The following is a 16,047-nucleotide window of genomic DNA, read 5'->3' as shown; positions in this document are numbered from 1 at the left end:
GCGCCCCCTGGGCCTAATACGGGACAAGGGCGGTTCCGTACGGGACAAACCAATTTAGCCCAAAATACGGGATGTCCCGGCTAATACGGGACAGTTGGCAACCCTACTTGATCTATCTAACTACCCCCCTCACCTGCATCCACCTATCACTTGCTAGGCTTTGTCCCGCCCACATTTTTCTTTCCCACCTTTCACCCCTCCCCCCCCTTCTGTAAAAAGTCTAAAGAAGGGTCCCGACCCGAAACGCGGTTTGCTTGTCCTTCCCCTCCCCAGATGATGCCTGACCTGTTGAGTTTCTCCAGCACTGCGTTTTGCTGGTGTTCCTCCAGCAGTTTGCCCTTTGCTCCAAGATCTCTTCTCCCTGCTCTGCTACTGTACATCCTGATGATCCTGTATCGTCCAGCTTTAGATATGTATCCACCATTAGGGTCGCTGTGTGAAAGTGAATGTAGCGCTGGACAACGCAGGTGATGCCATCAAAGATGTCTGACTGTAGACACAAAATGCTGGAGCAACTCAGCGGGACAGGCAGCATTTCTGGAGAGAAGGAATGGGTGACGTTTCGGGTCGAGAAACTTCTTCTGACCTTTCCCTGTACTTTCCATTTCCAAATCACTCCATCTGGTGGTCTGTTCGGAGAACTAGCAGACATCAATGAGCTGAATTATCAGGCAAATGTTGGCAATGTTCCTTTCAAGCTCCTAAGTGCTCTGCCTGTTTTAGTACCTGTTAAATCGCATTGTATACCTAAGCAGAACTGAAGGACTTCTCATTGAATTCCTTCACCAAGTGGATGAAACAAAACATTAGAACACTAAAGCCACAGTTTTTCCTCCAATGCATTTTTCAACTCGACAGCAGATGGCTCTAGCACACATCATTTTACATAATGAATAAATCTCAGTCTTGTATGTTAATTACTGTAATTCTGGCCTGCTTTTAGCGATATAAGAAAAACAGCTGCATTGTGCAAAATATTAAAGATGGATTCAACAATGGCTGAATGGGAGATACCAGAGGGTAATGGTTGACAATTGTATGTCAGGTTGGAGGCCAGTGTCTAGTGGAGTACCCCAAGGATCTGTGTTGGGTCCACTGTTGTTTGTCATTTACATTAATGATCTGGATGATGGTGTGGCAAATTGGATTAGTAAATATGCAGATGATACTAAGATAGGTGGTGTAGTTAATAATGAAGTAGAGTTTCAAAGTCTACAGAGAGACTTGGGCCTTTTGGAAGGGTGGGCTGAAAGATGGCAGATGGAGTTTAATGCTGATAAGTGTGAGGTGCTGCATTTTGGTAGGACAAATCAAAATAGGACGTTCAGGGTAAATGGTAGGGAATTGAGGAATGCAGTGGAACAGAAGGATCTGGGAATAACTGCATTGTTCCCTGAAGGTGGAATCTCATGTGGATAGGGTGGTGAAGAAGGCGTTTGGTATGCTTGCCTTTATAAATCAGAGCATCGAATATAGAAGTTGGGATGTAATGTTAAAATTGTACAGGGCATTGGTGAGGCCGAATCTGGAGTATGGTGTGCAGTTCTGGTCGCCAAATTATAGAAAGGATGTCGACAAAATGGAGAGGGTACAGAGGAGATTTACTAGAATGTTGCCTGGGTTTCAGCACTTAAGCTACAGAGAGAGGTTGAACAGGTTGGGTCTTTATTCTTTGGAGCGTAGAAGGTTGAGGGGGGACTTGATAGAGGTTTTTAAAATTTTAAGAGGGACGGACAGAGTTGACGTGGGTAGGCTTTTCCCTTTGAGAGTGGGGAAGATTCCAACAAGGGGACATAACTTCAGAATTGAGGGACAAAAGTTTAGGGGTAACATGAGGGGTAACTTCTTTACTCAGAGGGTAGTGGCTGTATGGAATGGGCTTCCGGTGGAAGTGGTGGAGGCAGGCTCGATTTTATTATTTAAGAGTAAATTGGATAGGTATATGGATAAGAAGGGATTAGAGGGTTATGGTCTGAGAGCAGGTAGATTAGACTAGGTCAGAGAGAGTGGTCGGCATGGACTGGTAGGGCCGAACGGGCCTGTTTCCGTGCTGTAGTTGTTATATGGTTATATGGTTATAAATTGGGCTCTCACGTTCGAAGTAAAATCAACCATCCCTGTGAATTAAACATATCAATGAAGTTTATATTTCACATTTTAAAACTGTACAGAATGGAAATAAATTATTTTTCAACAGTCCATGTGCTGTGCCACACATTCAGAAACTCTAGTCTTTGATTTATTATTTCCGTGACCTATTTAGTTTAGAGATGCAGCACAGAAACATGAGCCCAATGAGTCCGCACTAACCAGTGTTCCCTGTAGACTCACACTATCCTACACACACTTGGGCCAATTTACAATCTTTACTGAAGCCAATTAACCTACACACCGGCACGTCGTTGGAGTGTGGGAGGAAACTAGAGATCCCGGAGAAAACCCATGCTGGTCACGGGGAGAACGTACAAATTCCGTATACACAGCACCTGTAGTCAGCATCGAACCCAGGTCTCTGGCGCTGTAAGGCAGCAACTCTACCGCTGTGCCACCAAGCCGCTCCATCGTTAACCACAAGCAGTATCTTTCTCCTTGAATTGTCTAGGTAGGGCGGCACGGTGGCGAAGCTTGTCTGTACGTTCTCCCCATGACCTGTGTGGGTTTCATCCGGTTTTCTCCCACACTCCACAGACGTACAGGTTTGTAGGCTAATCAGCTTGGTGTAACTGAAATCGTCCCCAGTGTGTGTAGGATAGTGTTAGAGTGCAGGAATCGCAGGTTGGCGCGGACTCGGTGGGCCGAAGGGCCTGTTTACGCGCTGTATCACCAAACTAAACTAAACCGAGATTTTGTATAAATGCTTATGCTAATTATCTTCATCTTTTATTTGTGAACTGTACAGAGGATAAGCAATGCACAATCAACACAGGCCCTGGCAACTCCTATTGTGTCTGTTACCACTCCGAGTCTACCATCACATGGGCTGTTGTACTCCACATACAACAATGGTAATCAATTGCATTCGCCCTTATTGTTATCTGTGCGGAAAACACGGTTCATTGGAAAATTGGTCTTTTACTTACCCAACCTGTGAGAACTAACATTAAACTTAAATTCTGAATATATAATCTAGCTGTGGGAATAGATTTTTGGTTATATTGCCTATTGCCCTCCTCACAGGTACTATGTATGTGGTACTGAGTCATGATACTAATGAAGGTATGATTTGATTTGGGATTTTCGCTGACTTAGTGCAACATGAGTCAGATTACCAAAATCAATTTCACATCATTATCGCAATGTTTAGACAGGTACATGGTTTGGACAGGTTTAGAGGGATATGGGCCAAACGCAGGCAGGTGGGACTAGTATAAATGGGACATGTTGGCCAGCGTGGGCAAGTCGGGCCGAAGGGACTATTTGCAGGCTGTAAGTCTATGACTCTAACACAGTTAATAAACGTTAGAGTAGCTTGCAAAATAAATGGGAGGAGAAAAACTGCAGATGATGAATATCTGAACCATGTAAATCTAAATGGAAATGTTTCTTCTTTCCCTCCCCCTCCCTCATTTGACCTTCCAGATTATTCACTGACCAGCGCTGATTTATCAGCACTACCAGGATTCAACTCACCAGGGACGCTGTCATTAGGGCCCATGTCGGCCTGGCAGCAGCATCAGCTTGGACAAGCAGCACTCAGCTCCCTCATGTAAGTCATTACCTCACCCAGGGAAAGGGAAAGTTCATGAACAAGACTCCTGTGGGAAGCAGCCGACATCCGCCTGCATCTTTCATCTCCAGAGAGGCAAAACTATTCTGACCACCAAGTCTGATGTTGCTGTAAATGCATGTAAACACTTTCTCCACAGATTCATAAATACATCTGACTGAACACAGGGGCCCCAGCCAAGAAATAACAAGTGTAGGAAGAAAATGCAGACGCCCATTTAAACCGAAGATAGATAGATAGACACAAAAAGCTGGAGTAACTCAACAGGACAGGCAGCAGCTCTGGAGAGAAGGAATGGGTGACGTTTCTTCGGACTGAGTTTTTATTGACTTATTTTCTCCAGAGATGCTGCCTAACCCACTGAGTTATGCCAGCATTTTGTTTGTGTGGGAGGTGGGGGAGAGGGGGCGTGGGAGTTTCAGACACAAAACGCTGGAGTAACTCAGCAGGTCCAACAGCATTTCTGGAGAAGAGGGAATAATTGACGTTTCGGGTCGAGACCCTTCATCGAACGAATAAGTTATCTGCCCTAAATGGCATGAAAAATCACTCTCACTCTCACAAATACTCATTGAGCGACCGAAAAGGTTAGCCATGAGTAACGTAAATCTAAACTGTGAAGGCACCAGCAAATGTCCTTTTAATGACTTACGATCTTTGAAGACGTTGTGTGGCACTGATCCAGACAGTGCCAGGTTGGTTCCTGGTTTGCGATATGTTAGCTAACCTTCACCAATCCAAAGGTGGAAGGATTCTATACATTTGGCCAACAGATGTAGGGGGAAAAATGGCTGGTTTCCTTCCTGCTTCATCGAGGTAGTTTTGGCTTAAAATAGAAAGAGTGGACAATGGAGGGTGCAGGGGGGAACCCAGTCCTGATGCTGAAGGTAGACACAAAATGCTGGAGTAACTTAGCGGGCCAGGCAGCATCTCGGGAGAGAAGGAATGGGTGCTACTTTGGGTCTCGACCCAAAACGTCACCCATTTCTTCTCTCCAGAGATGCTGCCTGACCCACTGAGTTACTCCAGCATTTTGTGTCTACCTTCGATTTAAACGAAAAACTGCAGTTTTTTTTCCTAAACATTTTGCCGCTCCACTGCGAAAGGAAGAAGGGTCTCGACCCGAAACGTCACCCGTTCCGTCTCTCCCGAGATGCTGCCTGACCCGCTGAGATACTCCAGCATTTTCTGTCTACCTTCAATATTTTTCCCTACACACCAGCCCTGATTTCTGTGGAAATACAATGTAGGGAGGAACTGCAGTTGCTGATTTACACCGAATACAGACACAAAATGCTGGAGTAACTCAGCAGGACATGCAGAATCTGTGGAGTGAAGGAATGGCTGACTTTTTGGGTTGAGACCCTTTTCCGGACAGAGTCAGGGGAGAGGGAACCTCAGGATATGGAAGGATAAGGTTTGAGAATACTGTTGGCTTCAGGCAATGTCCTCAACTTAAATACGGGGAGTTGCAAAGGTGTGAATGTAGAGCTACTCCAGCAATTCAGGGTGACACGGTGGCGCAGCGGTAGAGTTGCTGCCTTACAGCGCTTGCAGCACCGGAGACCCGGGTTCGATCCCGACCATCTGTACGGAGTTTGTACGTTCTCCCCGTGACCTGCGTGGGTTTTCTCTGAGATCTTCAGTTTCCTCCTACACTCCATAAACGTACAGGTTTGTAGGTTAATTGGCTCGGTAAATGTAAAAGTTGTCCCTAGTGTGTGGAGGATAGTGTTAGTGTGTGGGGAACGCTGGTCGGTGTGGACTCGGTGGGCCGAAGAGCCTGTTTCCGAACGGTATCTCTAAATTAAACTAAACTAAATTTCGTGCCTATTTTTGTGGTGAAAGTGGAGTTGTCTGGACTGGCCTGGGGAATAAGGCTTAAGGATAGATCAATGGCAGGTATTTAAATAACTAGTTCATATCACACAGCAGAAATTAATCCCAATTAGGCAGAGAGATCAAGGGATAAAAGACAACAGCCTGATGTGAACAAAGAAGGTCGAAGAAATATCAAATCAAAGACTAGAGTATCGAAAGTATCAAGCACAGGGAATATTGCAAGAAGCATGAATGATGGACTAAAATAAATGATCAAAATGAATGCTTTGAAACTTAGCAATGTTCGCATTGGACATTTAGTGAAGAGATTCTCTAGCCATTGAAGTCACAGTGACAGATTTTTTTAAACAGTTTTCACGTGAGCCTTTTTGCAGGAGCAACTTTAAGTTATTTTCTGACTGAATACTTGAAAGTTTTGGCATCGCACAATAAATGTAATGACTATTTGCATTTACTTACGCAGAATAAAAGGTGTGCTTCTGAAAGTGCCCATTGAGAGGTCAGAGGGCTGATTGATTTGCATCGCAGCCTCGTTTAGACTAATTTGGTTCTTGGCATTTGTGGGAGTCTGAGTGATTTTTCATTCCGTGTTTCATGCAGAGAGGTTTGCTGAGGCACTGTGTTCAGTCAGACGTATTTACGAGTCTGTGGAGAATACCCTTAGATGCATTAAATTGGGCGGCACGGTGGCACAGCGGTAGAGTGGTTGCCTTACGGCGCTTGCAGCGCCGGAGACCCGGGTTCGATCCCGACTACGGGTGCCGTCTGTACGGAGTTTGTACGTTCTCCCCGTGACCTGTGTGGATTTTCTCCGAGAACTTCAGTTTCCTCCCACACTCCAAAGATGTACAGGTTTGTAGGTTAATTGGCTGGGTATAAATGTAAATTGTCCCTGGTGTGCGTAGGATAGTGTTGATGTGCGGGGATCATTGGAGGGCAGAGGGCTCTATATCTCTAAACTAAACTAAATTTACAGCAACATCAGACTCGGTGGCCAGAGTCATTTCACTACTCTGGGGATGAAAGTTGCAGGTGAATGTCGGTCATAAGTCTTCTTCATGTCCTTTACCTTTCTCAGAGAAACATTGCTGAAATCCAATCCCTTGCATTGAATTCCAGGCTAAAGGTTTAGTAAGAGCATAACGATACCCACACACACTGCGGCACGGTGGCGTAGCTGGTAAAGCCGCAGCCCCTGACAGTGCAGGGACCCGGGTTCAATCCTGACCTCGGGTGCTGTCTACATGGAGTTTGCAGGTTCCTCCGGCTGTACACATTTTCCTCCCACATCCCGCAGGTTAATGGACTTCCATAAATTGTCCCTAGTGTGTAACTGGATGAGAACGGAGGTTGTAAAGTTGCTACCTCACAGCATCAGAGACCCGGGTTCAATCCTGACTACCGGTGCTGTCTGTATGGAGTTTGTATGTTCTCCCCGTGACCACGAGAGTTTTCTCCTCCTGCTCTCCAAAGACGTGCAGGCTTGTAGGCTAATTGGTTTTCGGTAATTTATAAGTTGTCCCTAGTGCGTTGGATAACGCTTGTGTACGGAGTGATCGCTGGTCAGCACGGACTTGGCGAGCCGAAAGACCTCTTTCCACGCTTTAACTTTAAGTGTAAGGAAACTGGAGGAAAGCCACGCAGTCACAGGCAGAGCGTGCAAAATCCACTCAAACGGTACCCAAGGACTGGACTAGGGTTGCCAACTGTCCCGTATTAGCTGGGACATCCCGTATTTTGGGCTAAATCGGTTTGTCCCGTAAGGGACCGCCCTTGTCCCGTATTAGGCCCGCGGGCCGCTGTCGGCCGGGACAGTGTAGGCTAACGGAGTGTGTTCGCCTTACGGAGGTTGTGTAGCAACCCGCCTCCCGGCCCGGGCGGCCGCCATTAGTGGAGCGGGAGCACATGGACGCTGGCTGGGTGAGGTCACGTGGGGTGTGGGGCGGTGACGTCACCTTGTCCCGTATTTGGGAGTGAGATAGTTGGCACCCCTAGACTGGAGTGAATTCTCCGCTGTGAGACAACAGCTTTATCAGCTAATGCCATTGGGTCACCCTGTAATAAGTGCAGCATTCCTGAGGTTGAATAGCAAGCATGATTCTGATCCCAGTCTAGAGAAGCTACACTGACCACTAAATGTGAACTATGCTCATAGGACCTTCCTTTAGGAAGGAGATAAGGAGGAATTTCTGTAGTCAGAGGGTGGTGAATCTGTGGAATTCATTGCTGCAGAAGGTGGTGGAGGCCAAGTCAATGGATATTTTTAAGGCAGAGATGGATAGATTCTTGATTAGTACGGGTGTCAGGGGTTACGGGGAGAAGGCAGGTTGAAAGGGAAAGATAGATCAGCCATGATTGAATGGCAGAGTAGACTTGATGGGCCGATTGGCCTAAATCTGCTCCGATCACTTATGAACTTACTTGACTATTGCATTATCACTAATCGTTTTTATCTGAACGTACTGATTATTTATGATTTGCCTTTTGCCGCTCTCTGCAGAGTTAACAGCCAATCGCTTCAGGGTTCCAACCTATCGGTCAACACCAGCCAGAACATCAACATCAAGTCGGAGCCCATCTCCCCGCCCCGCGACAGGATGACCCCGTCGGGCTTCGTGCAGCACACGCGGCACGACACGGGCCGCTCGCCCGTAGACAGCCTGAGCAGCTCCAGCAGCAGCTACGACGGCAGCGACCGGGACGAGCTGCGGGGAGACTTCCACTCGCCCCTCGGGCTCCCGCGGCCGACGGCAGACGACCGGGAAAGCCCGTCTGTCAAGCGCATGCGGATGGACACCTGGGTGACATAGAGCCAGCCCCCCTTTTACGCTGCGGCCCCTCTTTTTGTTTTTTGTAGTAATCTCTTTTGTTACAAGAGAACTGTCCTTACATATCTAAGACAAGGACGTGGAAAATGTATAAGTTAATCAGGTACTCTACAGTGCAAATTAATTGTCTATTTGCAGGTGTTCCACATTTAAATTGTAGTCACTGTCCCAGTCAGGCACTTATTTGTATTAGCTGTTATCTTATACTGGTTTGCAAAAAATAATAATTATATTCAACCCTATCAAGCTTGCAGAAACAAGGAGGTTGGTTGTCGATTCAGACAGTGTCCTGTATGTGTGTATAAAAATGGTGTGGCTAGTTCAATTTTCTGCTTAGTATCAATGAAGCTGTAGAAAGAGACAAAAAAAGAGAGCAATATTGTACATAAAATAAATCTATGATATTGAAGCTGGCATGGATCTCCGCCTCGTGAAGGAGTGTGTTAAACTTGCACCGACCGTGTCTAGGACTGAGGTGAGCAGTTCTTTCTGCATGTGCAAAAACGGGTTGTAGAAGTGGCAAAGCAATTTAGTAAGTACATTGGAGACATGCATTAAAAGTACCCGCATGAGAAATGACGAGACTGTAAGTGAAAAAATATAGCATTAAGAGAAACTTAATATATTAAGTTAAAATTGGAATTTGGTTAAAGTTCTTTTATGTTGTTTTCTGAAATCCAAATTAGATTCCAGATCACTTAGATATATTTTTATTAAAAGAAAGCATAATACCCTGACTTATTATTGATTATATAGAACTGTATAATTTTAAACACATTCAGCTATGAAATTATTTATATATGCCAAAGTTGCATGATGACACTCTCTAGATATGGTTTATCTTGTTACCTTGGCTTGGATTTGCTTTTTTAAAATGCAGGCTAAACCTTAAAAGCCGTGAACACTTGCTAACCTTATATGTAAAGAGAATTTGAGCCAAATGTTTGTGTAAATAGCATCCTAAATATATCACCTTTGGTGTACAATGTATTGTACGTTCACCAGATCAAAGTATATTTTTGTGGATTATCTCCAGTTTGACAAGGCAAGATCCTTATGTGTAGATCATCCACTGGCATTTACTATTTTGTTTAATATGCTGTACTTCCTTGGGTTTTAATTATATATGACATTTGCAGAAAGTAGTAAGAGTTTTATTTTCCTCTATAGCAGTGAATGTGTACAATAATTGTGGGTTGTGCTGTATGGTAATGCTTTACTATACGTACACGGAGCAGATCCTCAATCCTGATGTTATATTTGTCATGCACAAACTTGAATACAAGTTCCTTATATTGTAGACTGTTGTGGATGGAAGATCGCTGCTTTGTTCAATTATACTTTTTCTGATATAAGCTGCCTTTTGTGATAATTCACTCACAGATGTGGTTCATTAAAAAGTTTTTTAAAAGACCTGCAGGAGAGTAGTGCGGGTGAGTACCTTTTGAGAGTAATAAGTGCAAAAGGTCTTTTATATATTTAAAATAAAGGATTGTTTAGTGACGCGTGCAATAGGAGATTTGACAATCAAAGGGGGGAAAGGCCGTGCACACATGTAGAAATAGAATAAGGTTCGAACCCTCCCTGGAACACGGCTGACTCCCACCAGAGTCACCGTTGATTGCACCAAAGGGAACCAATTCCGTTCATGTACTTTGTCCAGTACACACATGAAGTAACTCGGTGATTGTGATAATGTAAAACAAAAATTAAAACAAAAACTCCATTGGCACACATCTGCTTTGTCAATGGGTTCCATCAACCATCTGCTTTCCACCCATCAAAGTCAAGAGGCGTTCTGCTTAGGAGTAATAATCACCCCTTTCAATGTAATAAGCAGTTTGACTTTGACAACCTTGTGTAGCTCAACATCCACGCAACCAGAAAATAATGGCAGAATGTCTGCAATTGGATGCGCCCCTCAGTTCACGGTGGGGCCAATTTAGGGTCGCCGACCGTCCCGCAATAGCCGGGACGTCCCGTATTTTGGGCTGAATTTGTTTGTCCCGTACGGGAACCCCCCCTTGTCCCGTATTAGTAGGGTTGCCAACTTCCTTCCTCCCAAATACGGGACAAAGGGTGACGTCACCGCCCCGCGTGACCTCACCCAGCCAGCGGCCACCTGCTCCTGCTCCACCAATGGCGGCCGCCATTGGTGGAGCGGGAGCAGATGGCCGTTGGCCGGGTGAGGTCACGCGGGGCGCGGGGCGGTGACGTCACCCTTTGTCCCTTATTTTGGGAGGGAGGAAGTTGGCAACCCTGGTCCCATTCCTTGCTGAGAGGGAAACACGATGTGTGTAACCTCAGATAGACACAAAGTGCTGGAGTAACCCAACCTAACTGGCTCGGGAGGTTTAAGCCATTGTTATCCATTCTGCTTAAGCTGGAGTTACAAGCGTTGTTTTGTATGACTTGTGTTCTTCCAAAATGTACTCATGATATGATCATTACTGCTGTTTGGTTCTATTAACAATAAATATGGGCAGAATATACCTCCTTTGATTTTTTTTTTAGGAGTGTAGGAGTCTGACCTTTCTACGTTTAGATAATGATAGAATATAAAATCTTTGGATGTATTCAAAATATTGTTTCATTGCTTTGTCTAATGTATATATTCGACTGATTTTAACAAGTGTCTGTACATTGCATGCACCGCCTATAGAATTAACATTTAACACACTCAAATCAGTATGGGGGTTTTTTTTTCTTCACATTCATGTGTTCCCTTTGTTTCCACATATTTAATTTGTTGAAAATTGTGTTCAGATTGACAAAATAAGGCTAATGCTACAGAAATGATGGGAAGTTTATGATTTGCTTGTTCACTGCTGAACAGACCACTTTTATGTGGCAGAGTAGCAGCTGAGTTGCGTACTCTGCAGAACGGGGGGAAATGATATTGCTCTCTTGAATTATGCATGTAAATGAAACTTTTTTCTGTACATTTGGTAAGAAGTTTGTTTCATATTTACTGTGTCAACCTTGTGTGCAAAATGCCTTAAGTGGTGGATTCATTTTTACCTTTTTATTCTCCAGTAAATGTCCAACTTTGTGGACATCAACTGTAGTCAGAGGCAAACACTTTTTTAACGAAGGAACTGTTTTGCTGATTGTTGGTGATTTTTATGTCGGCGATAAGCAATCCTCACGAGTTCAGGTTGACTATAATTTAAGACAGAAATAGTTTTACAGATGCATCTTTTTCCTTCACAGTACCCAGGCAATGACATTTTGCAGCCTCCATAGCAATCTGAAGAGTTTGGAATAAGACCTCCTTTGTAATGTAACGGTTAATGGACTGCCTAATGGTAAGGGCTCACCTGAATGACAGAAAATCCTGTACTTAAATACTTATACTAGCAGATAATCTTTGCCAAAGCACTCTGCTACACCCACAACGCCGATGGACAATATATTTGATGGAAAGTGTGCAGAATTGTAATGTGCTCGGCACTGCCATCACTCCACACACCACCACAGAATACTTCAAGCTATTATCATATTATCATAGCACGTTGCAGCTTTCTGTTGCACTGTAACTAAGTGTCAGCTTGTGAAATAATTTACCAATAAATTATCGAGAGAACATAAAATAATGACATTTGCGATCTAACAGAACCAATTTTGCATGAAAATTAGGGTGTGCATAACTGGCTACCCTCTCCGTTATTCCTAATCCTTGAGATTCCTAGATTCACCTTTTATTTTGTCCAAATGCTGAATAGTTTACGTTTGGAGCAAAGTCTTCAACTCCCTTATCGAAACACATAGATTAGAGCTGGTAGATGCAATAGACATTTGGCAATACCTCTTGCCTTTGGACCTTGTAGACTTTCTAGTTAAAGGTAAAGAATAAATTCCAAAGTCCCAAATCTCCAAAGACGTACAGGTTTGTAGGTTAATTGGCTTGGTATAATTGTAAAATTGTCCCCAGTGTGTGTAGGTTAGTGTTAATGCGCAGGGATCGCTAGTCGGCGTGGACTGGGTGGGCTGAAGGACCTGTTTCCTTGCTGTATCTCGAAACCAAACTAGAGTAGACAGATTTCCAGATGGAAAAGGGCAACCTTGTACTTCTGAGGTGGATTCTACTTGAGGTGCAGGAGAAGGTAAAAACATGTTGGCATTTAGCATTGGAAGCAATTTGTTGTCAATTCCTAAACCAGGAACGATGTACAACTGCAAATAATTCCCTACCATCAATACGAATAAGGAGTGCAAATATCCACTGACTCGTAAATGTAGTCTGTGAAATGGAGGGAGGGAACACGTTAAGTTCACAAGGCAGCTGCTTTAAATGTTTGCTGAATACACAACTCCTGACAGGAAGAGAAAATTCAATAACGCCAGGAGTTGTCATCCATGACATTTTAATTTGGATGTCACATTTATGTCATGTTTCCCAATACTGTGGCAGTAACTCTCAGGGTTAATTCTAAATAACGTTTATCTACCTTCTCAAATATGTCACTGGTATCATGATCCCATGGGCTTAAATTCACAAGAATTTTTTTAAAGGCTACGTTAAAATCAGCTGCCTAATATGAGGTATTGGTAAAAGGAGCACTTTTTCATTAGTCACAAATTAATTGATCTTTAACATCCAGATCCTGTTTCCCCTCAAAAAGTTTTTTTTTAAACAAATCTCAATTGCAAAGATGGTAAGATGCCTTGCATGGTATCGTGCAGGGTGAGGCGGTCCCAATGCAATCACGTTATGTATGAGGGTGATGTCCATGTGCACACAAGAGACAGTAAACTCAAACTCAAACTTCTCCGTCTCTGGACACCGTTTATGAAAAACTAAACAAAGTATGCAAAGAGAAAGGGAATAAAAATGTTTTTTTTTTCTTCTTTTGCACAGTCTTTCTACCCTGTGCCCTGTGTGCAAGACACTGCTTTGCGAAAAATATTTAAAATGGCTTTTTTAAGAAAACTGATGTATTTGGTAATTGTTTGTTACTTGTAGAAATCACAGAAGCTGTTCACGGTTTAAATTTTAAGCCTGTTGGCAGCACAAGCTGGACTTTGTTGCCATCGTTGAAACAAATGTTGATGAGACTTTAAGTTAACCTGCAATTTCCCTGAATGTGTTGTTTTACTTCAATATACAAAGATAAGTGAACTTTTTATCAGATGATTACGATTATGCTAGAGATTGTTGTAAAAATTTGTACCCTGCACTCACTTAAGTAAAGATATTGGCTTTTACTGTGCAACGGGGGTCTATGTGAATTATTCAGTGTAAAGTTAATAACAACAGAATTGGTAATGAACCGAAGTTTACATTCAGCACACAGATACCCGCTGGATCACACATTCAGTTGCACTATTTCATGTAAGTGCGTTCATTTCAGGCACAGAATTACAAAGTGGATATGTCTGAGATGCAACTCTCAATTGTCCTAGAATGAATTGTTTTGAGTCTGAGTTTAGTTTATTGTCCCGTATACCGAGGTACAATGTAAAGCTTTTGTTGCGTGCTGACCAGTCAGCAGAAAGACAACACATGATTACAATCGTGCCATCCAGTGTACAGATACATGATAAAGGGGGGTAACGTGAATAACGTTTAGTGCAAGGGTAAAGTCTGATCAAAGATAGTCCGAGGGTCTCCAATGAGGTAGATAGTAGCTCAGCTTTGCAGTAATGTTACCTGGATACACTGGACTGGTTTTACCCCACACGTTGTCACAGTCTTGTATTTACTTTGATTGCTTCAGTGTTGCCCTATGAAGGCTGGCATAACCTCTAACATTTGAACCATTTTACAGAGGCAAGAACATAATAAATAACGACATAAATGGCTAATATCCACAGCAATGAAACTTTACATCAAAGCCATGAGAAATACAAACACAGAGTCACACCGCACAGAAACAGGCCTTTCGGCCTCCTCATCCATGCTAACCAAATTGCCCCATTTCAGATTGGCCCACATTGCTCTAAACCTTTTCTATCCATGGACCATGGCATCTGTCGCAACTATCTCCTCTGTCAGCTCATTCCATACACCCACCACCCTCTATATGGAAAAAGTTGCCCCTCAGGTTCCTATTAAATCTTTCCCCTCGTATCTTAACCCTATGTCCTATTTTTTGATTGTCTCATCCTGGGTGAAAGTCACACTCCTTGCATTCACCCCATCGATTCCTGCGACTTCTTTAAAACAGTTGTAGTATGATGTCAAAAGAGCTTCATTGTTAATGATGGAGGGAGGGTGCGTATCACAGTGTGCCATCAATCCCTTGAGTTATTCACGTTAGCCAGCTTCTCAGTGTAGTAAACACAGCCAAGAAATGTGATGGTCTTACACCTGTTTAGGAAGTTAAAAATAGACATCTGGACATCCAATCCAATAATTCGGTTAGTTTATTGTTGTCATTTGTACCGAGGTACAGTGAAAAGCTGCTCTGTTGGCTGCTATCCCGTCGGCGAAAAGACTAGGGCGGTCACGGTGGCGCAGCGGTAGAGCAGCCGCCTTCCAGCGAATGCAGCGCCGGAGACCCGGGTTCGATCCTGACCACGGGTGCTGTCTGTACAGAGTTTGTACGTTCTCCCCGTGATCTGTGTGGGTATTCTCCAAGATCTTCGGTTTCCTCCCACACTCCAAAGACGTACAGGTTTGTAGGTTAATTGGCTTGGTAAATGTAAAAATTGTCCATAGTGGGTGTAGGATGGTGTTAATGTGCGGGGATCGCTGGTCGGCGCGGACCCAGTGGGCCGAAGGGCCTGTTTCCGCGCTGTATCTCTAAACTAAACTAAAAACGAAACTATACATGATTACCATCAAGCATTTCATAGTGTACAGATACAGGGTAAAGGGAATAACATTTAGTGCAAGGTAAAGTCTGTTTATTGACAACAGTATGTTCATGTCAAGCAATGCTGTTATTTGTATAACATTCACTTAATTTCATTTACACCAGCCTAAACTGGAGCCGTAGCCCCAGACTGAGACTGTCGTGGGTCAGTCTTAGTGTTTCTATCACACCAGCTTGATGCTTTACTCACTGTAGAAAGAAGGACCCTTTAACCAGTCACCTGTTATATTACCACTGCTGAAAGAAACGTGCCCTAGGTTCACTTCATAAGCAAATATTGGGCTCTTTATATAATCATACTGAGCTTAAAGTCCAGTTATGTCCGATTTTGCCCATTAATGAAACAATTAGATGCTTCAACCAGAAAACTAATTAAGAACGTAAAGCACGGTGGCGCAGCGGTAGAGTTGCTGCCTTACAGCGAATGCAGCGCCGGAGACTCAGGTTTGATCCTGACTACGGGCGCCGTCTGTACGGAGTTTGTACGTTCTCCCCGTGACCTGCGTGGGTTTTCTCCGAGATCTTCGGTTTCCTCCCACACTCCAAAGACGTACAGGTTTGTAGGTTAATTGACTGGGTAAATGTAAAAAAAAATTGTCCCTAGTGGGTGTAGGATAGTGTTAATGTGCGGGGATCGCTGGGCGGCGCAGGCTCGGTGGGCCGAAGGGCCTGTTTCCGCGCTGTATCTCTAAATCTAAAAAATCTACTTCATCCTTAATTATTCTTGTCAAAGAAATAACAAACTGTACTGGTACATTTATTTTGATATTAAATTATTGGAAACAATGCTCGTTCATCAATGGAATTGATGAAGCAGAGGTTATTAGGT

The 16,047-nt window shown here is 43.8% G+C and overlaps 1 protein-coding gene across 10 annotated transcripts in view; it reads left to right on the top strand.

The window, feature by feature from the left end:
* Positions 1-10,455, top strand: part of mef2aa (myocyte enhancer factor 2aa) — a 187,747-nt gene extending 177,292 nt beyond the window's left edge. For all 10 annotated transcript variants that reach the window (XM_078427541.1, XM_078427542.1, XM_078427544.1 and 7 more), the window contains 3 exons: positions 2,900-3,005; positions 3,580-3,706; positions 8,070-10,455. In XM_078427541.1, the coding sequence (XP_078283667.1) occupies positions 2,900-3,005; positions 3,580-3,706; positions 8,070-8,379 (543 nt within the window). In that variant the 3' untranslated portion in view covers positions 8,380-10,455. The remainder of the gene's footprint in view (positions 1-2,899; positions 3,006-3,579; positions 3,707-8,069) is intronic.
* The last annotated feature ends 5,592 nt before the right edge of the window (positions 10,456-16,047 follow it).

Source organism: Rhinoraja longicauda, chromosome 33, assembly GCF_053455715.1.
Source record: "Rhinoraja longicauda isolate Sanriku21f chromosome 33, sRhiLon1.1, whole genome shotgun sequence".
NCBI lineage: Eukaryota > Metazoa > Chordata > Chondrichthyes > Rajiformes > Arhynchobatidae > Rhinoraja > Rhinoraja longicauda.
Note: the sequence above shows the minus strand (reverse complement) of the source record. Positions and strands in the feature narration are given on the sequence as shown.